Here is a 27817-nt window from a genome sequence, read left to right on the forward strand (position 1 = left end):
GCTGCTTACAAGCACTTCCTGTGTCTGTTTCCCTCTTTAAGAAGAATCGCTTTATGTATCCCCCAATTGTAAGTCACTTTGGATAAAAGCATCTGCAAAATGACTAAATGTAGATGTAATCTTCTGTCAAATGTTCCACTCATTGACTCAGGGGTGGAGGGGAATATCATAATGCTAACTGGGCTTGTCATAGGGTTCTAATCCATTCAAGATCTTTCTCATTCCCTCACAGCTCATTCCTTCAGTGGTCACCAGTTAGAGTGATAGTTTCACAAATCACCTGCCAAGTGAGTCTGGTCACTTCAGGGATTCACAGTGAAGACCTAAACTTCTATTTATTTAACTCCCTCTTTATCCCTATTGTTTTCACCCCTGACTTTCCTCACATAACCCTCACAGTCACTGGACAAACAACAGTATCCTGTCTAGGAGACTTTCTTGTCATGTTACTTGTCTTGCATCTGCACTGTCTCCAGTATCTCATATCAAATTTTGTTATTTACGACACTACTCTTTCGATTACGCAGACGGTTTGGTTTTGATCCAAAATGACAGTTTGTGGTGGGGATGGACACATTAGGAATGGGTGTCAGAGTGGTTTTTTCCTGAGAGTACCCTTATGATAATAAGTTACATCAGTCGCTTTTGGAGAGTGCCGTCCGATCACAGAAATCAGAAATATATTTAGTCTACCAAATGGCTGAATTCCAGGTAGGCTTGTTGGGCTTTGTTCTTTTAGGTGTTCCACCAGATGCCATTTGCCTTCAGGGCATGTGATTGGGGCTGTCACCTGACCCTAACCAGGTGCCTGGGGAATTCCTGGTGGCTCTGCTATTCATGCCTGCTGTGGTCCACAAAAGCAACTCTTTAGTGGGGTCACGCCTTCAAGCTAATGTATTGTTCTGGGGTAAGTAGGTTGCTGGCTTGTGGTGTTTTTGGTGGCAGGCCATGGCAATTTGTTAGTTTGTTGGTGTGTGCAATGTGTGCACTCAAAACAAGTCATCTAATCAACCTCCCATTGGTCTGTTACATTCCCTTCTTTGGTCACTTATTGACCTGGATTTTTTAATGGTCTCCCCCTTCATCCAGTGGAAATGCTGTAACCCTTGCCATGGTGGATCAGTTTTCTAAGGTGGACCACTTTGTCCCCATGTTTAATCTCGGCTAGGGAGATGGCCCAGGTGGTCAATGACGATGTCTTCCGGATCAACGGTCTTCTGGAGGATGTGGTCTCTGACAGATGCCCCAGTTTGTTACCCACATTTGGAGGGAATTCTCCAGTCTGTCTGCCAGCCTGTCATCAGAATTCCATCCACAGATGAACTGTCAGACCATATGTGCCAAACAGGTTCTTGAGTGGATGCTCTGATGTTTGGTCTCCCACAACCCTTGCGCCTAGAGTAAGCAACTTACTTGGGTGGGATATGCTCAAAAAATCCTTGCTGGTGTTTATTAACCAAGCTGGCCCCATTCATGTGTTGTAAATTATATCAATACCCATTTTTCCTATCCAAGTGTGCTTAAACTGCTGACCCCTCAGTCCAGGCGTTTATCCAGCGCTGCCGTCGTACATGGATGACGACCACTAAGGTCCAGTCTGACAGGTGCATCAAAAGACCGGCTGACCACGGTCGGACTGTGGCACCCAGGTACATCTTTGGTCAAAGGCTGTAGTTCTCCATCAAAGACCTGCGTTTAAACAAATGTTGCGGAAGTATGTAAATTTGTATGTAAAATCCGACTGGAATCAATGGATTCCTTACCTCTTATTTGCCTATAGGGAGGTCCCACAGTCTTCTACATGTTTTTTACCTTTTGAATTGTTATATGGCCATCAGGTACGAGGTCCATTGTCCCTATTAAAGGAGAGCTGGATGGGAGGTCAGGAGAACTCAGAAACTCAACACATTCTTTCATATGTTCTCCAGATGAGGGATAAGTTGAAGAGCATGACTCAGCTAGCCTCGACAAGCATTTTGAGCAATGTTGAGAGGATTCTTAAACACCTCTGATTGGCTATTGTGTTCACATGCTCAACAGACATTTTTGACGTTTGTAGCTATAATGATCATTGCTTCATACTCTTCACTGAGCGCTTAAACAGATACACATGGGAGCGTTTGAAAGCCACGTCTATTAGCAGATCTTTCAGCAGATCCATAATATATTTGCTCATAGACGGATCTGCTGATAGACATGGCTTTCAAACACTCCTGTGTGTATCTGTGTAAACACTTGGTGAAGAACATGAACATGAAGAACATGATCATTGTAGCCAATCACAGATATATCTGTTAAGCACATGAACACAATGGCCAATCACAGGTGTTTAGGAATCTGCTCAAAAGCACTTAAAATGCTTGTGGAAAATGCTGGTATTGCCACATTTTGAAAATTTCAGTACCGACTGATAACTGACAACTCTATCCCAGAGAGGTGAAATGCTCCACAGCTGAGACCAAGTGCTTGGCCATATATTGGGGCCTGGACACGTTCAGGTACTGTCTTCTTGACATATAGCGCAGTTGCGCTTCGGGCATCCCAAGTTCGAGTCCCAGCTTTTGGACCTTTCCCGATCCCGTCCCCCCTCTCTCTCTCCCACTTCGCTTCCTGTCTAAACACTGCCCTATCAAAATAAAAAGGCAAAAAAAAAAAAAAAAAAGAAACAGATCATCGGCCACTGCAATGAACGAGCATATGAAGGACTCTAATACACAAATTGCTTGATGGTACTTATCTATGCATCCTTATTGGTTTAATATTCAACATGTAACAAGCAAGAGTAATGCCATTGCAGACTTACTTTCTCACCTGCCGGCTGAAAAAGAGGTGGGGAGGAGTGTGACGGTCATGAAAGGACTGCAAATTTAACTTGGACTTGAGTTTTTAAGGACACACACACACACACACACACACATAAACAATGTTTTACTGACAAGAGTTTGGAGGTGTAATTTGTTTATTATGATTTGTTAGTTGTACAGCAAAATTAATGAAATACTGGTGGTCCTTGTGCAGTGTTGTCTGTTCCTTGGCCTATAAACCCAGATGGGGAACTATAGTGGGAATTCTTTGTTCTGCTAAGTTTGGGAATGTACCAATAATAGATATAGAAAGGTTTTTTAGGGACAATGTGGCCGAGTTGCTCCCCTCGTATATTTTCCTGTTCAATGTACTGTAAATTATTTTATTGCGAAAGAGAGTAGATCATTTACTTTGAATGTTAGGATCAAATATTTCTCTAAGACTTTATGTTTGTGGAAAAATGTTAAATGTTGTGAATTTGTCCCTCCCCTTAGGGTAATAGTGCTGGCCGCCAGTATAAATGTGCTTTAGAATAGAACAGAATAAAATACAAACTTTATTGTCATAGTTTAGGAACAACAAAATTGTATTTGTTTAATTGGAGTCAGTCTGTGTTTTGTTACTACAGTGAGGTGTGTGGCCTGATGGCTGCAGGCATTTTGTTACATTTTAAATCGCTGTCATTTGAAATTGACCGATGACATCCTAACATGCAGTTCATACAAATGTAATGTTGTTTAGTTTAATGTTTGTTTCAGTCAAACAGTAAGTGGGAGTGATTCCCTTTGGAAGTCAGTTGCCCATTTTGACATGAGTATGTTGCTGTAACAATTTGTTCGTCAGCCCTAACAATAATTAAAAAGCCAAAATAGACCTTGCTGAAAAAAACAAACAAACAAAAAACAAAAAAAAAAAAAAATATTTGTATTTGTACAGTTAAGGTTAATCTGATTTTCATGTTCTTAAGCTTATGGTGCTTGTGATTGAATAATTGTAATTTTTTTTTATTTATTTATTATTAATCTTTTCAGATTTTAATTTAATTCCAGTGCTATTTCTAAAAACAATCCTGAATTAAAATTAAATTATCATGTGAAAACTAGGGATGGGCATTCCAAGCAAAAACAATATTCGAAAATCACTGGGTATTATTCGATTATTATTCGAAAATCGCACACCTCAACCCCCATGCACGCACAAACAACCATAAACAAAGAGGGAGGCGGTATTCACGCTTTCAATCTGTATGATAAACTGTTTAATTTAGAATATTAATATAATAACATTAATATAATAAACATAACCGAACGACGACACTTATTAACATAACAGTCCATTGATTAGCATAAATCAACTGCTCATAAAGCAAAGATATTTCAGTTTCAAAAAAATGGAACCCCTAAAGGGAATAGATACAAGATGGAAGAAAAAATATACGTTACTTCAATATCTTCTGTCGCAATTATATCGCTGGACATTTAATATATAATAAACAATAAATATGCAGGGCATTGAAATCGCTTTTGAATGCACGCTTGTTTTTTTACTTTCACTCTTGAGATTCGATCACATGTACAGAGCAGCACTCTGCAGTACCTACCACACATTTTACAAGATAAGATGTTTGTCAGTGCTGCTCGGGTTGATCTGATTATCATTCGTCCTATCAGTCATCTCTCTTTACTCTGTTTATGTGGTAAGTGAAATGTTATGTACTGTAATGTAACAGGCTACCGCTAGTAAGCGGCTAACCATGTCCCTTTAGTGGCTCTGTAGAATGCGTTATTTGTTTTCCGTGTCTTTCTGAATAAGGATTCAGCCATACCTCTAACCCAGTCGGGGGTGTTTGTGGTCCACACAGAACTCTTATATGACATTGTCCCAAGTTACTGTAACCATTATATGCCATGCAAGTCTACAGTGTGCGCGTGAGACTTCTGTTGACTTATTGTGCGTTACTGGCAGCGCCACCCTCTGCCTGCATGAACGCGTCACCACCGCATCAGCACGGAAAACATGGGGGTGTTTTTTTGTGTTATGATAGTTGATCGTGTTGGATTTTGTTTGATTAAATCAACTAATCTAATATTTGAAAATCGTGACCCATCCCTAGTGAAAACCACACATTTTATTTAGTATTTTATTTATGCATAAATTAATATCCTCACAAAAACTATTAAGAGTTACTTACAGTAAGTGTCTGAAAAAGATTTTGCTATCAGAAGTTTTTTGGAAAACACCCTCAGCTGAAAATAAAGAATTCAATGAAGTTGTTGAATCAAGTGTCTGCAATATGCAATATGACTTCTATTGCTTATTTCTTTTTATCCAAGTATGAAAACTGCAGTATTGTTCCCAACACTTTGGAGAAATGCTTTGATTAGTAACTACAGACTAATGTGTGTGTGTGTGTGTGTGTGTGTATGCAATATTCAACTGTATACGTATATAGATGATCATTTCACACATTCCTCTCCAGTGTTTTAAAATTATATTAGCATAAAAAGGTCCTTAAAATACACAAAGTTTGTTACTATAGAACTAAAAGTTTTAACCAATTCAGTTACAGTATATAAACGTAACATTACAAAGAAAAATATTCAGTCATTACATAGAAATGCAGCAATCTTTTGTCAATAAACAGCAGACATCCCTCTAAAGATATACACTCTTTGTAGTTGCCAGATACTATCACCAGAAAGCATTCTGATGCAAGGAAATGCCCAATTCGATCCCTAGTTGTCCATCAGCTCGAGACTCTTGTCAAACAGTAGATATCATGTTAACAATAGAGTGAGAAGTTAATAAACTGACAGATACAATATCATTTGGTGCAACAATAACATCAGATCTCTGCCCTTGTCATCTGTTAGTGGCCCACATGTACTGAAGGCATTGTATATGCAGATTCACATTAGAGTAAACCAATGCATAAGACAACACTGCTATATGACACTCGAAACCTCGACTTTAAAACTTCCATCTCAGATATTACAACGGAGTCTTACAACAAAACAACAAATCTATATCAATAGATATTTCAACACAGCTGTGCTCGAACACAAAGCAATATAATGTCAAAAAATGTCTTTGAAAAGAAAACAACAGTCCTCATGTCAATATTTCAGTAAAATAATATGTAAATAATTGTGTAAAAACAAACAAAGTACAAAAAAAATACATATTAACATCCTAAGGCCACAAGATCTTATATGTTGCACATATAAATCTGTACATGAAATTGTGAGGCTTTTGGACATTTTCATTGTGTCATTTACCATGTAGATGCATTAACGGTGTAGTCAATACTCTATAATGAATCTCACAAAAACATATCTCAGCCATATATCACTCCAAAATCAGGAAGGAGGTGGGACGGGGGGCTTTAGCATACAGAAAATAAAGCCTGATATTTCTACTGATATTTCGTCAGATTTAACTCCTTCAGTTCACACTAGGTAATGCAACCAACCATTTTACTTTTGAGTTGTTCTGTAATTCTCAATAATAGCTGTTATTAATAGCTCATATTGCCCAAATAAGGACAAAATTAAATATTTCATTTTAATGTATATTCAAAAACACAATTTTTTTCATTATGGTAATAAGAATATCAGTGAAATGTGCTAATTTATTTTTTATATTCATAAAAAAAAAAACTGTAACAATGAAAAACGTAATGGCATGAACAGACCTCATTTTCTTGATGCAAAATGTATGATTGTGAGGACCAATGATCCCCCAAATCATGGCCTTGACAGGTCTTGTGAGATTTGCCAGTCATTAAGTGAGTGAAGTCAGAGAAAGGGACACTTCCAGTGAGCAGAACTCCACTGGTGGTGTCATTTCCACCAGCTCATGGCAATGACAGAGAACAAACCAGCTGTTACACACAGTAATATACACATCTTTCAAAGTCATACATAGTTACAATATCAGATCAAACATTTATCATTGAGAAAAAGCCTGTGAATGCTTAATGAATTAATACATGGAAGCACACCGTGCATTTCCGTATGGTTACACATGGGTACAGTGTTACAAACAGATCTCGCGATGGTAGTAGGACATTACCTGAGTCCTCAGGACAGCGGGGTACTAACCCTTAGCACTTTACAGCAGGCCTATAACATCACACATGATGCTGATTTGAATGAAGTGTGTCTCAATAGGTGTCAGTCGATAGATGATGGGTTGTACCTTTTGTTTTTTGTTTTTTTGGTTAGTAAACATGAAATTCCCATGTTAGGTGTCTTAAAAGTACCATAAAACCCCTTCTAGCCCCATGATATATTACCAAAAAAGTATAAAACAACCCTCAATGATCAAAAGAGAACCTTGTTTGTTTCTAAATAAAGAAACAAAAGAGGAGAATTTCCCCTCACCCTGTCTGTAGCGCAACTCTCTGTCAGCAGGTGGAGCCACGGTGCCAGCGTCTCTGAGAGAGGTCTGGGTGTGCTGTCGTCTAAAGAGTATGGTGTCAGACTGCGAGTCGGCCCGGGGCGGGATGTAGAGGACTCCACGTGGACGGAGGGGCTGCGGGAGGCTCCTGGGTGAAAGAACAAGGCTGGGCCTCGACTTTTGCCACGCCACGACCCTGACACAATCGCCGGTGTCTCAACAGTCTGTCTGTCCGGGAGAAGCTTTGAGGTGAAAAACGGAGAAGTTAGTGGAAGTGTTTACACTTTTGACTTCACCTCAATGATTATTCTTCCTTGCATCCATTTAATTAAAAACCTAAATTGCAAACTAGAAATTAATTTCATTACTAAGTGTATTCCATTTGTACTTTGCTACAGTGGCTGCTGGGTTGAAATGATGCTTCTTTTAATTTAGAAAAGCCACACACACACAAAAAAAAAAAATCTTAGAGAAGTTGCTTTGCTTTCTATGCAGGGTCAGAAAGCGCTCAGGTTTCATCAAAAAATATTCTGACCTTTTTAAAAATGTATTTTAGTATATTGTCTAATATCTATGGAAGCCCATTTATAATATAATATAAAAATAAAACAAGGTAATTGTGAATTTTAATCTCACAATTCTGACTTTTTTTTTTCTCGCAACTGATATGAGTTTATATCACGTAATTCTGACTTTATAACTCGTAATTGTGAGTCTATTCTGAACTCAGAAAAAAAGTCTGAATTGTGAGAAAAAGTCACAATTACCTTGTTTTATTTTTTTAATTAGTGGCGGAAATGGGATTCCATAAATATCATAGAAAATTGGACATTCTATCAGTGGTGGATGAAGTACACAAATCAAGTACTTGAGTAAAAGTACAGATCTGTATAATAAAATATTACTCAAGAAAAGTAAAAGTACTGTTTTCAATTTTACTCGGGTGAAAGTACAAAAGTACTTGATTTTTTATGTACTTAAGTAAAAAGTACTGATAGATGAATGTTTATTTAGCAGTTTTATATAGGTTACTTTTATCATTTAATTTTATATTGGCATATATATTTTTTTATAATCCTATTGCTCAAAATACCTGGGATTTTCCAAAAATAACCAATAAGGAAATAATGAATATAATAAGGAAAATATAATTAGATTCTCATAATGATTTTTTTCTTCTCAAACCTTGTCTGTGGTGTAAAGACCCCCTGGCCAAATGCCCCCAGAGGGCACCACTTCCCACTTTGATAATTACTGTAGTTACCATGTTCTGAACATCACATACTTTCTTTTTCCCTCAGATGTAAACTATCTAGATGGCTGAATAAATATATTTGGACTTTATTATAAAAAAAAAAAAAAAAAAAAAAAAACTCAATTTAGCACCAGCAAGCTCGTTAGCTAGACAGTTGGCATCAGCTAACATTGACTTATTTTAAGCATGGTTATGAATTTATATTTGTCTACTCGGCTAGTCACTTAGGCTATGTGTGCTGAAAAACAATATAACAACAGACATCATATAGGGCTAAATGCATTGCATTTTAGTAAAACTGCTAATGTTACAGCAGCGGGGAAGATGAACGTGCATGAGTTATTTTATTTAATCCATGTTATTTTAATGTTTTTTGACCTAAAATATAGAGACTCTGATGTTAATGTGTCTGCATTCAAGCATTTCAGTGGGCTTAAACAGATCACCCTTTACAGCAGATTTAGTTCACAAACAACTGACAGCTTTGACCTAAATGATTTTCAGTTCCAGTAATTAATCCTAAAATTCGACATTAGTAACTTACTTTAAACAGCATCAGACACACACACTCACTAGATCTCCCGGTTCTTACTTGTGAATTCAGTTCACTGGAGACTCGCACTAAAAGGTTCATTTGAATCAGTGAGCTGTCGACTCGAGAACAGCTGCAATCGGATCATTCCAATTCGTGAATTAATCATTTGGTGGGATTTGCGAACCGATTTAACGGGTTCACTGAAAACAATCATTTCTTTCATGAATTAGATACCTCTTCTGCGTCTCGGAGCACGTGACATTTTAATGAGTAATGATAAGTTTTATGAAATGTAGTGAAGTAAAGAGTACGATCTTATGCTTTGGAATGTAGTGAAGTAAAAGTAAAAGTAAAAGATACTTGAAAAATGTACTTAAGTACAGTAACAAAGTAAAACTACTTTGTTACTGTCCACCACTGCATTCTATTAAAATATATTTTACTCTCAAAAAATTCTTACACAAGTCACAAATTGCTTTCTCTTCCCTTTTTGAGTCTTGAATGTCCAATTTGACATCTTGTATATACAACCTGGTCATATCTATTTTCAAAACAGTAATTACTTCTTTCATTTACTGCTGAATTCACCTCATATGCATTCATTTCATTCCATTTCCCTCATATTGTTTTAAGTCTTGGTTACTTGGACTTTAAATGGAGGGACAGAAACCCATCAGGTTTAAATAAAAATATCCTAATTTCTGTTTCAAAGATTAACCAAAGTCTTATGGGTTTGGAACACAACATGTGGGTGAGTAAATGGTGACAGAATGTATGGTGAACTTGTATGGATCATAAGTGTTGAGAGGGCAAACCAACAGAACTGTTCATTCACCCACCTAGCAATAGTGGCATCATCATTTATCATTTGACATTGAGCCTACATATTTCAGTTTAATGCAGAATTTTCCTAACTGCTTATATTGTTACTTTTGGAGCAAATGGTAATAAAATTAATTCCAGACAGCTGTAAGGACCAAAGCCCTGTTCACACCGCTAACAATTCCTTTACTTCGTGTCACCAGTCTCTACAAGCTCGGTCGCTCATAGGCGTTCACACTGTTGGTTGCATAGTGACATTCATGAACAACATTTGCAGATGCCATTACATGCTGTTAACATCAAATCAGTTTTCTTGTCACTTAATTTACATTCTAGAGGGAAATTGTATGCCAGCTAAACCGATGTATAAAGTCTGTCATTGCTGCTATCTATATGTAGCAAAAGTGGGTCTGCAGCTTGAATATGTCCGCTTCTAGCAGTACATTAGACATGAAAGGACTCCTTTTTGATTTAGATTATAAAAGAGAAGACAAACAATTCTCAAGCCTTTTTTTCCTGATGAACAACTGGCAATATGTTTGCAGAAAATACTTGTAACAACTACATACTCCGTCTGACAGGATTAACTTCTCCATCTTTCCAACATTTCACTGCAGCATCTGACGGGACAAAGATCAGGTGTGCTCCATTGACTTCAATGCATAATTATATTAAGTTGAATATTGTTCAACTTTCTCAAATGAAACAGGCACATTGCGACACTGATAGTATTGGTTGGTGGAAGTCGGCAGCTCTTGAAAATGAATGCCTCTTTGTTGCTGAAAGCTTATTGCGGTGTGAACAGGGCTAATGAATGATCAGGGGAGTTGTCTTATATCTTAAAACCCCTGTGTTATAAAGCATGTTATTACCTGCTGGCAGCGCTCACACTGGTAAGGCTTTTCACCACTGTGAACACGCTTGTGTCTCTCCAGATGGTACCTCTGAATGAACCGCATGTCACACATGTCACATGCAAACGGCTTCTCTCCTAACAGAGAAAAAGAGTCTTTATTGAGCACCCCACATCTTCATTCTCACAGCATGCCACAACACACAACATCGACAAAGATTCTGAAACACTGTTTCTGACATTGAAGGATCTCTAGACTGAATGGATTACCATGTGAAATCTTAAAGGTCTAGTTCACCCCAAAATGAAAATACTGTCATTGATTACTCACCCTCATGTCATTCCAAAGTAAAAAAAATAAAATAAATAAAAATAACCTTTATTCAAATTCGTCTCCTCCGCATCACCTAGTGGATATTCTCCAAAATGGCACGCGGTCAGAGACAATTTTGAATAACGTCTTTTTTTTGTTTTGCTTACAAAAAGTATCCTCGTAGCTTCGTAAAATTACGGTCGCACCACTGATGTCACAAGGATTATTGTACCGATCTCCTTGCTATGTTTTTGGTCCTTGATCGTGTAAGGACCCTTGCTGTCTATGGGAGGTCAGAGAGCTCTCAGATTACATCAATAATATCTTAATTTGTGTTCCGAAGATTTTCTGGGGTTTTATGGTTTTGGTTGGGTTTGTGTGTGAGTAATTAAAGACAGAATTAAAATTTTGGGGTGAACTAACCCTTTAAATAAAGAGTAGATTCATGTTTAGAAATAATTAAAGTATATGACTCCATACAAACTCGAGTTTGTAGAGTGAAAAAAAAGCTTGATTGTAAAGTGGCACACTGGGGTTTTGGTTTTAAAAATCAGAAACCTGGTTTGAGACTTGAGGTTATGTTCTTCCTACTTGGTGAATAAATATGACTGATCAGTGAAACGATCGACTATGCTTGAACACTTAAATGAATGTAAATAAACTTAATAAACACAAAAGCACATGCAAAGAAACACCTACACTGATATTGTGAAACCTGATACTACACGCAAGCGTGACGTGAGTCTCACACCCAAGAGCAGTAAATTAGACGGAACACATTTAAATGTCTTGACTTTGATGCAAATATTATATGATGCAGGATACAGATAATAAATAGTTCAAAAGTAACAGAACTCATTCAAAATTCATTATTATACATTTTGGCTATTAATTTGAATGTCAATTATCTCATAGGCTTTTTTATTTTATTTTATTTTTTTCCCCTAAACATCTCAACCACAAAAATATATACAAACTTCAGCTCCAATCAAGAATACTGGGTACAAATCAGGGGTACAGTAAACGGACACATACCAGTATGAGTGAGGCTGTGCCTCTCCAAGTGGTATCGTTGGAAAAACCGCATGTCGCACATCGAGCAAGCATACGGCTTCACCCCTAAATGCAGAGTCAGTTTTAGTGAGTGAATGTCTTTACACAACATTCAAAGCAAAAAAAAAAAATTTTAACGCTGTTTAAAAAAAAAAAATGTAGAGCATGCTATTGTTTTTGTTTCTGCATGCTGACATTTAATCCATTTTACTTATTACACCACTTGCAATATTATAAGACCAAAAATTGTCTAATGCAGTTTGTGTGTTTGGGTGGTTGATGGAAATAATTTTCCCAAACAACAAAATAAAATTAAAGTGGCTAAGAGTATTTTTTTTTTTTTTTTTAATTAGTAGATGAGAGAGGAGTCAAAATTATCTTCAGTAGTAATGAAATTATGCCACAAATGCTCACAATAGACTTGCATACTGAACCCTGTCCATTCCTTTAAACTATGTGGCAGAATGCAATTTCAAACATACGGCACTTAAGGTAAATTTATGTTAATCTTGTCTCTTAAAGGGGTCATATGATGCTTTTTTTAAAAATCATTATTTTGTGTATTTGGAGTAACAAAATATGTTGACATGCTTTAATGTTCAAAAAACACATTATTTTTCAAATACTGTACATTATTGTAGGTCCTCTATGCCCCGCCTCTCTCAAACGCGTCGTTTTCTACAAAGTCCCTCCTTCTGACAAGCGCAGACTGCTCTGATTGGCCAACTGACCCAGTGCATTGTGATTGGCCGAAGACCGCAAGCACTTGTCGGAAATGTAACGCCCCTTTCCCTAATCACGAGATTCATCTTTCTAAATGAATGTAAAGACAGTTAATAATGTCCTTAGTTTTACCATCAGTTCAAGACCGAAAGAGGAACGGAGTCCCGTGACAGACACAGTGATGAAGCTCGTATGTGTTTGCAGTATACAGGCCATGGACAGTTAAGACAGCTGACTCTGTGATGCATCTCTTTCTCTCTCTCTCTCTCTCTCTCTCTCTCACTCTCACACACACACACACACACACACACACGATGCGCAAAACTCCGCATTTGAAGAGTCAATAGCAAATACTTTAATAACAAAACACACTTACAGTAGCTGATTCAGAAGCGCCAGATTGTCGTAGCAAAGTCAGAATTACCTCCTCTCCTAGGTTCACGAAACAGTCATCCATAAAATGCGTCGCTGTTCTTTTGTAAGTAATCTTAAAGATTCCTAAAGGCATCTACTTTCGGAAAATAAAGTGCTTTTGTTTTCTCCTAGATGCACACAGCATCTCCCTGACATGGCTGCTTCAACACTAACTGCGGTTACTGAAACCACGCCTTCTTTCTTTGCGTGAACATTACCCAAATATTTCCACATAGTGACGTAGAGATGTGGGGGCGTGTTAGAACGAGCCGTTTTGGGGGGCATGGCAGAGTCTTAACTTTGATGAAGAATATCTCTTTGGATTTGAACTTTAGTCTTTGCAACTTTACAGATCTCATTCATGCACCAAGAGCTTGTAACACTCCAAAGAGAAAGGACAAATCGAAATCGCATCATATGACCCCTTTAATGAATTTATTTGAACAGTACCTAAGGAGTGGGTTAGAGAAAGATTCATTTAAAAGTGGAAATATCTATAAATTATCAGCAATTCAATAATAATAATAAATTAGCAGTTTCTAGGAATGGTGGATATGGAGCAACATAAAATGCTGCTATTAGGGAATCAGTGACACGATGCCTTTGATGACAGATATACTGTGTATCTATCAGGTACAAAGACCTTTATGGAGCACTATCATTAAATTAATAAATGTTGTTGACTTTGAATTTAAACTGTGTATTTGAAACATTTAGTAATGTCATTAATTAGTAATAAATGTCAATTTTATGCTTTCATGTGTCAAGGAAGCATAAAAGGGATGTTGCTTAAAATTGAACTAAAAGTCATTTGACATGCAGAAAACTAACATTAACTACAAAAGGGCAGGGGTTTGAGATGACACATACCCGTATGAGTGAGGCTGTGTCTCTGCAGGTGGTAACGCTGAAAAAACCTCATGTCACACATCGAGCAAGCATACGGCTTCACCCCTGAATGCACAGAGCACCAACACTTCATGTATGCATTTCTATTAATATAGCATTTAAAAAAAAAATAAAAAAATCCTGCTCATGCCAAGTGCATCCGCAGTAAACAAAAAAATAAATACATGCGGACTACATTACAAAGCATCAAGAAATTAGATGAAGTATTATGTGTGCATTATGATCATTTTATATTTAACATTAAATTTTCTGTGCCACAAAGATTTAGTTGTCAAACATGCCTGTTCATAATCCCCTCCTCTGTAATCAGATGAGCAATTTAATTCAAAACAAATAATCCTGCGTTGGAAATAAAGGAGGTGGCATTATCGTCAGCATGTGTTTTCTTTTTTTTATGCTTGATGATTAGGAAAAATACAAACTCGAGTTTGTTGTAGTTTAAACAGATGTGTCTCTCTCCATACATACTGAGAGCTTTCGCAGGGCTCGCAAAACTTCAAAATCCCGGTAGCCCTTCGGTCAGGCATTCTTCAGATTTTGGTAGCCCAAAATGAATTTAACTAGCTTGAATAAAAAAATAAAAAAATAAATAAAAATAAAAATAGTAATGGCTGAACTTTACTGCAGAATACCAGCATGATTAAAAAGTCCATGATTGTAATTTCCTTGAAATAAGTAGGGGTGCAATGGATCACAAAACTCGGTTCGGATCATATTACAGATTTAAAGCTGTGTTTTGTTGTTTGATTAACATTACTTGCAGACAGCAGCAGGTATTTACAGTCTGAATGCACGTATTCAATATGGATGATACACATGCTATTTCTTTCTCCACTGTTTACGTTCACTTATGACAAAACCGACTGTGTTTACAAGAATACTTGAGCCAGGTATGTTGAGATAATTTTGTGTGTATGTGTCCGTTCAAGCTCAAGGATAAGTGAAAGAGGAATCAATTCTGTGTTTGCCCGCTGTCTGAAACACCACTCTCTGCGCGTGCTTTGAGTGTATGTGCAAAGAAAACAGCACCCCAAACAGTACTCTCTTTCACTTCTTCATGTGCTTGAATGGTTTAAACGCTTGAATGTTTAAATTAGCAATGCATGCAAATGACAGACTATGATCCGTTTCACCGTTACAAGCAAGTGAACAACGTGAATCACTATTCAACATAGCCCATCAGGCAGGGCGGTGACACATTTTGGCAGCCTGACTGGAAGACACAATAGCACCGGGTCATCGATTTGGAAGCTCGACTTGAAGTGATTTTAGAGTCTGTTCATAATGATATATACACACAGAGATTTCACCTACCCGTATGGGTGAGGCTGTGTCTCTGTAGATGGTAACGTTGGAAGAAACGCATGTCACACATGGTGCAAGCATAAGGCTTCACCCCTAAATGCACAAAGTAGCAGTGAATTAGCCTTACTGCCACCTGTCAACTTAAACCAAGCACTCAAGGGAACTGCTCAACTCAGAACAACATACAGTCTACAGTCTCGTTAGCCAAGTAGGGTGAGTTATGCATAGAATGCTAAGAGCAGTTCACAAACTGAGCATCTACTAGACATGAAGTGCACTGCAGTGCTACCATCTTAGAAATATGGAAATAGTTTTGCTCAGGTTCTGAAATTATGCTAAAAAAAATTGGGTTAAAGTGTAACTATGAGCTTATAGTTTTAGCCATTTTACCTTTTGGGAAGTGCTTTCTCTTTTTTCTTGATAATGTGCTAGTACTACAGAACTATAGAATAATTATTATTTTTCTCAAATTTAGACTGAAGAATATCAAGCTTATTTTTGGTCTGATTTTGTGAACTGATTGTAAAATGGTGTATGAAAGTGGACAGAATTGTCATTGTGGATGAACTAACATGTCAATGTATAATACATCAATAAATAATCATTTACTTAAAAAAATTTATAATATGGAAATGAATACATCTGTAGTGTCAATGATAGCTGACGGTATGCACTTTAACCCAAGAGCACATTCATTTAATTAACAAAAAAAAGGTGGACATTCCATTTCTTCTGTCTGAAAGTAATTTATTAAACTTATTAATATTAAGATTGCATACTTTCAACTTCCTGTTAGACAATGGCAGCAGAGCTCAGATATGATCTAAGGGGGGTAAGACAGAAAGACACATACCAGTATGAGTGAGGCTGTGTCTCTGCAGGTGGTAACGGTGGAAAAAACGCATGTCACACATGGAACAAGCATACGGCTTCACCCCTAAATGACCAGAGCAGAATATTAACCATACGCATCATCTCAATAATACAACCTAACAAATTCCTAGTTTTACATTCTGATCCATCGTGGTTTAATTCTCTAACAAAGTGTTGATGTTGGAAATGCATATTTTCACAATTATTGCCGAACACAGAAATCTCCAACATCATTAACTTGACTGTAGTGCAGAAGACTCCTGAAAATGTTCTTTCAAAATATTGCAGCAATAAAAAGTGGTTATATTGCCTATGACAAATGTTTTTGTTCTCCCACAAAGTACATAAATACATTTGCATATCTACCCATCACTAGATAAGTGTCTTCCAAATAACAAATATAAAAAAATAAATAAAATAATATAAAAAAATAAAAAATAATTATGATATATCCCACTCATGAAACAATGAACCAACTACGAGTCAAACATGAAACACTGCACAAAGTTTTGTAATTCTGGGAAACCGGAAATTTGCCATTCTATCTTCAGGTGAATAATCATGACTGACACTCTGTGGGTGTACTTAAAGGAAACTTCACTGCTTCTCTTCTGAAAACCTTTTTAATAAATCTCAACAAGATAAAATATTTAATGGTAAAAGTTTATAATTTTGAACAATATGTTCATTTATTTTTCATGCTGAAGAAAAGCAGCCGACCCTCTACACTGCAAGTAAATCACTCACTTATGTGACTAAATCTTCACTCTGGACGACTAAATAATGTAGAATATTTATTTATAATTATATTGTTCTTATTAGTAGAATTTGTATCATTATCTTATCAGTATTTTTTTTTTTTCACAGAACACTGAATGACCAAAAAAACACCACCACCAGTCCTAAGTTCAGTTAAAATGATTAACATGCATTCATACATGGTTATCAAGTTTTAATTCTAATCACTAAAGTTCTATCATTAAATAATACTTGATTATCATATTATAATGCTTGACTGACTGATATTAAGAGTGTACTTTCAGGTATTTAAAAAACTGTGCCATTTAAAAACATTTATTATTTAGTCTGGCAAGTAAACTAAAAGAAATGTACTAGCCATTGGCGATTCAATTGCCAAGGTGTCTGTAGAGGGTTGCCAGCAGTGTGAGAGGGGTACAAAGAGACGACACATACCCGTATGGGTGATGGTGTGTCTCTGGAGATGGTAGCGTTGGAAAAACCTCATATCACACATTGTGCAAGCAAATGGCTTCACCCCTAAACGCAGAGTACTAGTATTAGAATGGACTTTCAGATATCAGCTTCAATGTAACAACTTCATGAGTAAATATAACAGAACATTCACAAAGGAAACAGCCTAAAATAAATCAATAAATAACATTTTGAGATGGATAATCCTCTATTTAAATTAAAATTAAATTAAATTTATGCATTTAGCAGAGCTTTTATCCAAAGCGACTTACAGTGCATTCAGGCTATCAATTTTTACCTATCATGTGTTCCCGGGGAATCGAACCCCCAACCTTGCGCTTGTTAACGCAATGCTCTACCACTTGAGCTACAGGAGCACATATTTAAAAAACTAAAGAATAAAATTGAAAATAACTAAATAACTAAAGCCTCCATGCATATGGAGCCTGGAGGGGAAAACTAATAATAATATTAATAATAATATTAATAATAATAATAGTGTTCACAACAGTAGGCTCATTCTCAGGAAACGGTGCCATTTGTGTCCCATAAATGAAATAGAAAAACTGTGGTAAAAGCACAGATATTGTAAAAACTAATATACAATGGTCTAACAGATTCCGATTTTATATTTAATATGAAATTGCTACTAAGCAAAACATTTTACATTTTTAGTAAATGGTGATGTTGTGTAATCTTAAGGCTGCTGCATGACACAAGCGTTATTTCTTCTTAGTTCTGTTTATAATGCTGGGGCAGTCTAACCATTTGCAATATTTGAAACTGCTTTAATTAAAGGGGTGGTTGACCGTTTTTTTTTTTTTTCCCCCTAGGCTTGATTGTGTTTATGGGGTGCGGTCTAACATGTTAATGCTTCATAAAAAATAATAATAATAATAATAATAAAAAAAACGCATTATTTTTCACATAATTTACCTCTATTCCACACCACTCTGTCCCTTCTCCTATAAATGTGCTGATCATTTCGTGAAGCCCCTCCCTCATAAATACGCAATGGGCTCTGATTGGTTAGCTAGTCCAGTGTGTTGTGATTGGCTAAACCCCCTCTAAACATCCCGCCCCTCACCTCAGTGGCATGTGCTCCGGTTGTATTGTAAACAATGGCGTCGTCTAGATTGCTTATCAGTTTGAGCCTGATTGAGATGCAGAGGATATTAGTGAAGAGGATTGTGCAGAACCTGTGCAAACACAGCTCTTAATGGTATGTTTTTTAGTTTGTTGTTGTCTCATACTTTTAGATATGTTGTTATTTGTAAATGCTACTGCTTCTGTTAGCTTTTAATATACAGTTTTATCCCGATTAAAGCTTTAATACAGTACTGCAACTGCACGTGCATAGAAAATAAGTGTATAAATGGAACAGTTTGAGCTAAGCTGGTGATCTGAATGAGAGAGAGAGATGCAGAGCAAGGCGATGCGAGGAACAGGATTGAGAACCGCTGCTTTAGAACATTGATTTTGAAACTTGTGAATCCATTAGAATTGTTAGAAGACCGAATTGCGATTCATATTTAAATAGATTTTTATGTGCACCGCTATATTTAATATTTTTAATAAAAAAATGTATTAAAATTTAAATAAATTTTAAAAGGCGAAATCATCCCCAATGAAAATCATACTGCCTGAACATCTCTATGTGCCATTACTTCTACAGAACATAGTAAATGTGTAGAAAAGGGACTGATTTCTGCCCTGAATACTCTTTTTTTTCTGCATTTCCCACCATCTCATGCACAGCTGTGTCCGCGCAGCTTTCAAAGTACACTCAACTGAAGATGAGCATGGATGGACAACTTCAACATGTGCAATAGCACCTAGTGGACTCTTTCTGTCTCAACATTCACCTCATGCTTGCGCTGTAGCACACGCACCATCTGCATGGACAAAAAAGAAGAAATGGGCCTGCAATTTATTTGGAGGACACTTTAGATAACCTTAAAGGCCCTGATGTACTTCAAGTGAAACCGAAGACAAACTGGTGTGATGTCAAGTCTGTCAAGATCAAACGTGAGTAAAATATGAATACACTGGAGTGCTGCTGCATAGCAGAAACTGAAGTTATAATTATTAATTTTTGTTTTTTCTTTACAGGAATCTATTGTATAAAGTATTACACAAACATGTGACTTGACTGGAGTGCTAAACTGGGTTGGCTGAGGGTGGGTGGAGTCCACGCATTTGTGGATTGTTAGCATCTTGACGCTAGAAATGTTTCAAAATCCACAAATGTGTGCAGCGATCTTCAAGTGATTGACTGTAGTGCTAAACTGAGGGCTGATGAATGTCAGGCTTAGCAGTGTTTGTGAGATAAAAAGATATTTGTGAATGTTTCTTTTTTTTTTTTTTTTTTGCAAATCTCATATTTATTGGTCAGTGTTTATTTTTTGTTGTTTTTAATTTATTTGGAATTATGCAAAAATTCTATCTCCTTAGTTTTCCACTGTGAAAGTTTTTCCACTGTGGCACGAGCCAGTGTTGCCACTTGGAACAACTGATTAGAGCAAAACAAAAAACAGTGATGTTTTCTATTATATTTACAGAAATATTAAATAATTCTGTGTGCTGCAATGGTATTATTTCCTAGTTAAGGCCATTATGAGCCATCATTGCACTGACCTTTAACCCGGTTTTGAATGTAAGAGTTAATAATTGTTCACAACATTACATAAGAGAAATTGAGTTTTATTTCCTCAATTATAATTTGCCGTTTATGCTGCCTTCATGTGCATCATCATATGCTGCCTCTAATGCACACACCTTTTATTACTCAGGATTAGATTTCAATGTTTTCGAATTCAAAATGTTACAGTGACAGATTTAAAATGTGCTTCAGGGTTAGTAACAATACATAATTCCTAGAGCCTTGCAAGGCACACACTGATCCGCATCAACATTAAAATGACAAATTACATGAACAACATTGATTTAATATACTGTTTCAATGATACTTATCAAGGGGTGGGATATATTAGAAAGCAAATGAGCAGTAAGTTCTTGAATTTCATGTGTTGCAAGCAGGAAGGATCTGAGTGACTCTGACCAGGCCAAATAGTGATGGCTAGACAACTGGCTCAGAGCATCTCCAAAACGGCATGTCTTGTGGGTTATTTCTGGGTTGCAGTGGATAGGACCTACCAAAAATGATGGACAAAGGAAGGACAGCCAATAAACCAGAGTCAGGGCCATGGGCACTCAAGAATAACGTATGTGGGAAGTGAAGGCTAGTCTGATCACACAGAGCTATTGTGGCTCAAATTGCTGAAAAAATGTAATGCTCCTCATGATACAAGGGTGTTTGCTGGGACTTTGTAGACACTGATCAGTCAACCGCTGAAAGCACCTAAAATGTGCTAAAACCGAACTGGATTCATAGAAAAAGTCTGCCTGGTCTGATGAATCACATTGTCTTTTAGTTGTTTACCTGAAGAAGAGATGGCAGCAGGGGAAGAAGCACTATGGGAAGAAGGGATGAAGTGTGGTAGTTGGAGGAATTGTTTTGTGGCATTATTGTGGATGTTACTTTGACACAAACCATCTACCTAAAGATTATTGCAGACTCCTCTTTATAGATGTGTGGTTTGCTGTTGGCAGTGCCTTCTTTCAGCAGAATAATGCAACTTGCCACACTGCAAAAAATGTTCAGGAATGTTTTGAGAAACATGATAAAGAGTTCAAGGTGTTGCCTTGGCCTCCCAATTTCCCAGATCTCAATCCATTTGAGCATCTATGGGATGTGCTGGAGGAAAACCCTGATTAATGGAGGACTTGCAGAATAAGTCCATACTTGCAACTTGCAGGATTTAAAGGATCTGCTGCTAATACTTGGTGCCAGAGACCACAGGACACGTTCAGAGGTCTTATGAAGTCCTTGCCTTGATGCTCCAGAGCTGTTTTGGCAGCATAAGGGGGACCTACACAACATTAGGCAGGTGGTTTTAATGTTGTGGCTGATCAGTGTTTTTAGTATTGGGGTTGTGGTTCCAATTTAAGAATTAGCCACTGAAAAAAGGTCCAACTTTATGTGAAGTATCTATAACCATTATGGACATACACTGCTGATCAGTGGTTGCATTAGATTTTCTCATCGTCTGTTATTTTTTTGGACATGGTTGTAAAAATTTCATTATAATCTATTATTCCCTCATCATTTTAATTTTCATATTTTATTGAAAAGAAATGTAATACATTTTTTTTTGTTTACATTTAATTTTTTAATCATGAATTTACTATTATGCATTTGTTTATTTATGAAGAGAACAAATTAACAGAGACTGTGCATCACTTTTCATGTTCAACACCACAAAGCAGATGAATGTTTAATTGTTTGATTTTCACAGTAAAACACAATGTTTTTGTCTGAAATATAGCCACTCGTCTCTGGTCTCTGCATGAGACTGGAATTACATGCAACACTTCAGCCAAAATGTTTGTTCAGGGAAGTAGTTTGCAGGAATATGAATGTGGGATTTCCCAATCCTGCAAGCATTGCTTCACCGGGAGCAAATCCCACAAAATGTGCTCCACAGATCAAAGACGAGACAATAATAGATAACAGCTAATTAATATGCACACTCACCACCAGCTAGACAGGGGTGGGGATTACCGTTACAAGTTGCAATAGATTTTTCCTTCACTGCTAAAAATAAATAAATAAAAAATAATACAAAAAACAGTCAATGACGAAACATATTTGATTAATGCTACCACTGCTGCTGACAATACCCAAATCCCTTTACTCACACTTAAAAGTGCAGTAAGTTATTTCTGAGAAACAGACAAACAAATTTTTGAATATTTTCTAGCTGCCTTTACTGTGTGTGTTCAAACTATGTTTGTTTGTGTAGCATAGCGTGTTCATGAATTTGGGGGCGGAGCAATACAGGGAGGGATGTGTTTCTTTTTGTTAGGGGTGGGTTTGTTTGTGTGTTGACATTAAAGGGGTCATCGGATGCCCATTTTCCACAAGTTGATATGATTCTTTAGGGTATTAAAGGGATACTCCTCCCCAAAATGAAATTTTTGTCATTAATCAGTTACCCCCATGTCGTTCCAAACCCGAAAAAGATCTGCACGTCTGATACCTTTTATGGACCTTGACACTGTTATTTATTTGGCAGTCTCTGGGACAGTCTCAAGCCTCCAGGTTTTCATCCAAAATACCTTAAATTGTGTTCTGAAGACGAATGGAGCTTTTTCGGGTTTGGAACGACATGGGGGTAAGTGATTAATGACAAAATGTTAATTTTGAGGTGAAGTATCCCTTTAATGAAAAGTCTATAACATACTTTGGTTAAAATTTTTCAATGGTAGTGTAAAACAACACCCTCAAAATCAGCTCTGCAGACATCAACCCGCTCGGTTGGATGTTGCTTTAAATGCTAATGAGCTCTGCTCACCCTGCCCCTCTCTTCTGTGGGGTGACCAGCACTGTTTATTTTAGCTGCGAAACTTGCTAACTAGCATGCTATTAGGAAAGGTGATTGAAAAGATTCATAAAGAAACCCTTATACTCACTTCTGCAATGTGACGTCATACAGACAAAAACCTGAGAATGGCCTGATTTGAAAAAGGGGATATTATTTTTAGGGATTAAATAAAAACCACTGGGTGGATTTTTATCATTATACGGTAGATGTGTACACACACTGCCAACACAAATTTATGTTCAAAAAGTGAATTTAGCATCCGATCACCCCTTTAAATATCAACAGTGTTTCTGAGAAATTACTTTCTGCACCTTTAAACCTAACCATATCACCTTAATGTAAGCACATAGTAATTAACAACTAACATAAAGTGTGCTCAAAAAAATCACACACACACACACACACACACACACACACACACACACACACACACACACAAAAAAACATTAGTAATAAATTGAATATTGTGTGGGGGTGTGCCCCCCAAGGTGCCCCTCGATGTCTATGAGTGTTACAGTCCTGCACTTTTGGGCTAAGTTGGGAAAATATTTCTTAGATGCAGTAACTTTCAGCAGTAACCTCTTCAAACAAAAAACCAACCAAAAGAGAATTTCTGTACCGGGATATGGCACAGTTCCCTGAGAATGGGCCAGCCATTACACACACCCCCGTGGCTGATACTGTGTCACTGGAAATGACAACATTGACAAAATTAAATAAATAAAATAGGTGCAACTCAGAGGGCACTGAAAAAAAAAAAAAAGTGTTTACCCCATTGGTCACCAACAAAATAAAAAATAAAAATGCATATTGAGAACCATGGAAAGTGTGATTGCCATGTGGTAAATACTGCAAACTAAAGTGTTTGATATGCTTAAATGTGCATTGCCCCCTTTGACTCATACCCGTATGGGTTAGGCTGTGTCTTTGCAGGTGGTAACGCTGAAAAAACCTCATGTCACACATGGAACAAGCATACGGCTTCATTCCTAAACACAGAGTACCGGAGTGTTAAGTTTTGATGAATAAAAACTTTCAGTATGTCCAACACCCCATTGCATTGTCTGTAACTATGCCCAAACTCGAGTTTGTTGCAGTCAAACTATGTTTGCAAACTGTTTTGCCATGAACAATAAAAAGCAATGTGTGCAAGGTATTAAAGCATTGCTGCCAACTGTTTAATAATAGTGAGCCAGAAACATTTGAAGAAATATTTGGACATTTCCCATATTCACAACCAGTTCCCCATATATAATCTTGTTAGTGTAGAAACCAAGTTTCAAAAAGGTTTTAAAAAAATGTCTTCATTGCCAAGGCAACAGTCCAAAAAAAACAAAAAACAAAAATATATATATATATATATAGTGAAAAATACTGACAAGTTGGCAACAGTGCTAAGCCGTGCATTGGTGTAGTCAAGTCAAGAACAATGCAAAGGGTAAGGAGAGACGGCTCATACCCGTATGTGTGAGGCTGTGTCTCTGGAGGTGGTAACGTTGGAAAAAACGCCTGTCACACATGGAGCAAGCATACGGCTTCACCCCTAGATGACCAGAGCAAATTATGCATAAGATTTAAACCATGTATATGCAACACGTTTATGTCAATACAGGAGCTGATTGTTGACAGATATTGCTGAAATCGCATGCTTCACAAGAACAGAGTGCAAGAGATGTTTGCAAGCACATAAAAAGCAAGTGAAATACAGTTGCACAGCTTAATAGGGCACTGACTCACAACACAAGTGCTAATAACGGCTACCAGCTATAACACTCATTTTGAAGGTTAGCATGAAACAATGTCTCAAGCCATTTTACTTCCATAATCTGACATATTTTCAAAAGGAAATAGAATATTCAGCAAGTAAAAAAGTTATTTTATATATATTACAAACAATATGTCTAATACAATAAATCGAGGATACGGATGAACTGTGCTTTAAAGCGATAATTTAGCACAAACTACTCTAAATTTTAAACTCATTTTCAGTTACACTTGCCAAGATGGGCATTTTGACAATTTTGCCAAGATGTGAGAGACTTTGTGCATGCTTTGTCAAAGATTTTAAGCATTCCTGCATTGTACAGGTATACAGTTGAGCTAAAAATTATTCATACCCTTTGGGAAATAGGATCAAAGGAGAATGTGAAAATAAATCTGTATCATTAATCCTTTTGATCTTTTATTAATTTTTTTTTTTACAAAAATCTAACCTTGCATTGGACAATAAGAATTTAAAATGGGAGGGAAATCTCAATGTAATAAATGTTTTTCTCTAACACACATTGGCCACAATTAATCAAACCCTTTCATTCAATACTTTCTGCAACCTCCTTTTGCAAAGATAACAGCTCTGAGTCTACACCTATAATGTTTGATAAGTTTAGAGAACAAGAGATCAGAGACCATTCCTTCATCTAGAATCACTCCAGACCCTTCAGATTTACAGGTTCATGTCGGTGCTTCTTTTTAGTTCACCCCATTTATTTTCTATAGGGTTCACGTCAGGGAACTGGGATTTTGTTCTCAGTGACCCATTTTTGTTACAATTTTGATGTCTGTTTGTGGATCATTTTCCTGTTAGAAGTTCCAACCACAGCACATTACAAGATTCCTAGCATGGACAGTCAGGTTTTAATTGTTTCATCTGTTGGTATTTGATAAAATCCATGATGCTATCTATCTGAACAAGATATCAGGATCTCTGGCAGAAAATAGGCGCACAACATTAAAGATACACCAGTATATTTCATTGTACACATGGGGTACTTTTAATCCGTGGGGCTTTCTGACCCCAAAACTTTCCTCCTCACCTTGCCTTAAGACAAAATAGACCCACATCCTCTTCCAGGCAGATTTGTAACATTTTCTGTTGAATGGAAATTCTTAATTATTGCCCTGATGGTAGATGGTTGCTTTAGCTCTTTCTTACAGCCACTTTCTAATTTGTGAAGTTCAACAATCTTTTGCTGCACATCAGAAATATATTCTTTGATTTTACTTATTGGGATCAACGATTAAGAGAATTTGGCCTTTGTGTTACTTTATATTTATATTCCTGTGAAAAAAGGAGGCCAATTCATGCAAATATGAATGGGAATGTACTTCAGAGATGTTTTAATCATAATTTCTAGGGGTTCTGATAATTTTGGCCATTGTTTGTGTACTAAAGAAAAATACTTATTTCATAATGTGATTTTGCACCACTTTTTTTTCCTTCAATTAAATATTTAAATATTTTTAAAAAATGTTTTGAATGAAAGATCAAATGGATAAACAATGCAAACTTATTTTCACAGCCTTCTTTCACAGCCTCATATATACCAGGGGTATGAATGATTTTGAGCACAACTGTATTCACCCATCGCAATATAAACAACATAGCAAAATCTCTATTGACTGACACTTCTCATCATAGCACTCAGCCTTAGTCCTCCTGATCTGTGTCTCCTTCTCCATGTTTCTGTCTCTCATGCAGGACCGCTGTACATACAACTGTGTTAACCATGTCAATAAACATTTGAAGATCATGGTATACACTAGAGCTGCACGATTCTGGATAAACTGAGAATCTGGAATTAATAATTTTTTATTTTTTTTTACAATCACGATTCTCCCATAAATGGAACTAAACAAATGTGAAATTTACTAGAGGTTGTGACAAAAAAATAACTTCTGTAATCTATTTAAATATGTTGAATTAATCAGAATTAATTATTTTCAAAAGATGATTGTTTGAATGAAAGATTGAATGATTCGCTCATAATTACTTTGCTGATTCATCCAGTAATAAAACAAGTGGTTTTTAATCTCTTGAATTGATGATTTAATGACAAATAAATTTAACCATTCACTTGTCGTCACCTAGTGGTGCAACAATTTCATTTACTTTCAAAAGGTGATTTTCTCTATTTTGATTGGTATACCATAGACATATTTTTTTTCTTAACTATATACTTTTATCCCATTACTTAGGTGATAATATGAATGGTTGTAAGACAGAAATTAAACTGTGTGGTTAAAAAACAAACAAACAAAAAAGTTCTATACCTAAACATGATAACTGCTCTCTCTTCAGCATCAGCACGAATGCAGATTTGAATGTTGTGGCTGGTTACAGAAAAGGTTTAGTCTAGTCTTACAAGTTATTTATTTATTTATTTTTTTCGTTAAGGCTGGTCTTTTGTTTTATTATTTAGTTACATAAAAGCATAGATTAGTCTAAGTTGGATTAAATAATAAGACTGATTACCCTTTGGATAACTGCTTTGGATAACCTGCTTTCAAATGGAGCGGCATTTAATATACAGAGCCGTAGATCACTGATAAGCTACGCAATATCGCGTTCATAATCGCAGATGAATCGCCTTCGATAATGAAAGCGATACTGCGTAGCTTGTCAGTTAACTACGGCTCTGTATATTAAATGCCGCTCCATTTGAAAGCAGGTGATGGTGATTTAGCGGTAATCAGGGAACCGGCTTTACTGACGAAATGTGACAATCACATGCGATATATCGCCCCACCCCTATTAGCACCATTTCTAACCTAAAACTATGAAATCTGTAAACGAGCTTATGAGATATCCGCATGAACTATGATTGCCAGGTTGGACACTGAGATTTTGAATGCATGGTTAAAAAAAAAGGCACAAACATCTCAAAATCAATGGAATTTTGGGAAGAAAACTAAGGAAGTTGTCATTCTTCCATAATAAGTTAAAGGGTGCCATACTTTGCGTGCACCTTCAGAACTTAAGATCTTCTGCAGTACTGCACAAAAGCCAACCACAATGACATACATTTGTTCATGAAAATTTGCTGTTAGAACAAAGATCAGCAGGGCTCCTTTCAAAGACTGAGGTGAAAGAGAAAAGCAATTTTTGTGAAGATTAAAT

General features: G+C 36.7%; 1 protein-coding gene across 26 annotated transcripts in view; it reads right to left on the reverse strand.

The window, feature by feature from the left end:
* Window positions 1-7117: 7117 nt before the first annotated feature.
* The window catches only part of znf740a (zinc finger protein 740a), a 32304-nt gene continuing 11604 nt past the window's right edge, over window positions 7118-27817 (reverse strand). For 8 of the 26 annotated variants that reach the window (XM_042733571.1, XM_042733566.1, XM_042733575.1 and 5 more), the window contains 11 exons: window positions 24380-24463; window positions 23826-23909; window positions 22071-22130; window positions 17456-17539; window positions 16242-16325; window positions 15398-15481; window positions 14045-14128; window positions 12020-12103; window positions 10691-10809; window positions 10407-10408; window positions 7124-7448 (listed from right to left, as the gene is read on the reverse strand). In XM_042733571.1, coding sequence (XP_042589505.1) covers window positions 7286-7448; window positions 10407-10408; window positions 10691-10809; window positions 12020-12103; window positions 14045-14128; window positions 15398-15481; window positions 16242-16325; window positions 17456-17539; window positions 22071-22130; window positions 23826-23909; window positions 24380-24463 — 932 coding nt within the window. In that variant the 3' untranslated portion in view covers window positions 7124-7285. Of the gene's footprint in view, window positions 7451-10406; window positions 10409-10690; window positions 10810-12019; window positions 12104-14044; window positions 14129-15397; window positions 15482-16241; window positions 16326-17455; window positions 17540-22070; window positions 22131-23825; window positions 23910-24379; window positions 24464-27817 lie in introns of all 26 variants that reach the window. The other 18 variants (XM_042733588.1, XM_042733582.1, XM_042733572.1 and 15 more) reach the window with 15 other exon arrangements.

Source organism: Cyprinus carpio, chromosome B11 (genome assembly GCF_018340385.1).
Source record: "Cyprinus carpio isolate SPL01 chromosome B11, ASM1834038v1, whole genome shotgun sequence".
NCBI lineage: Eukaryota > Metazoa > Chordata > Actinopteri > Cypriniformes > Cyprinidae > Cyprinus > Cyprinus carpio.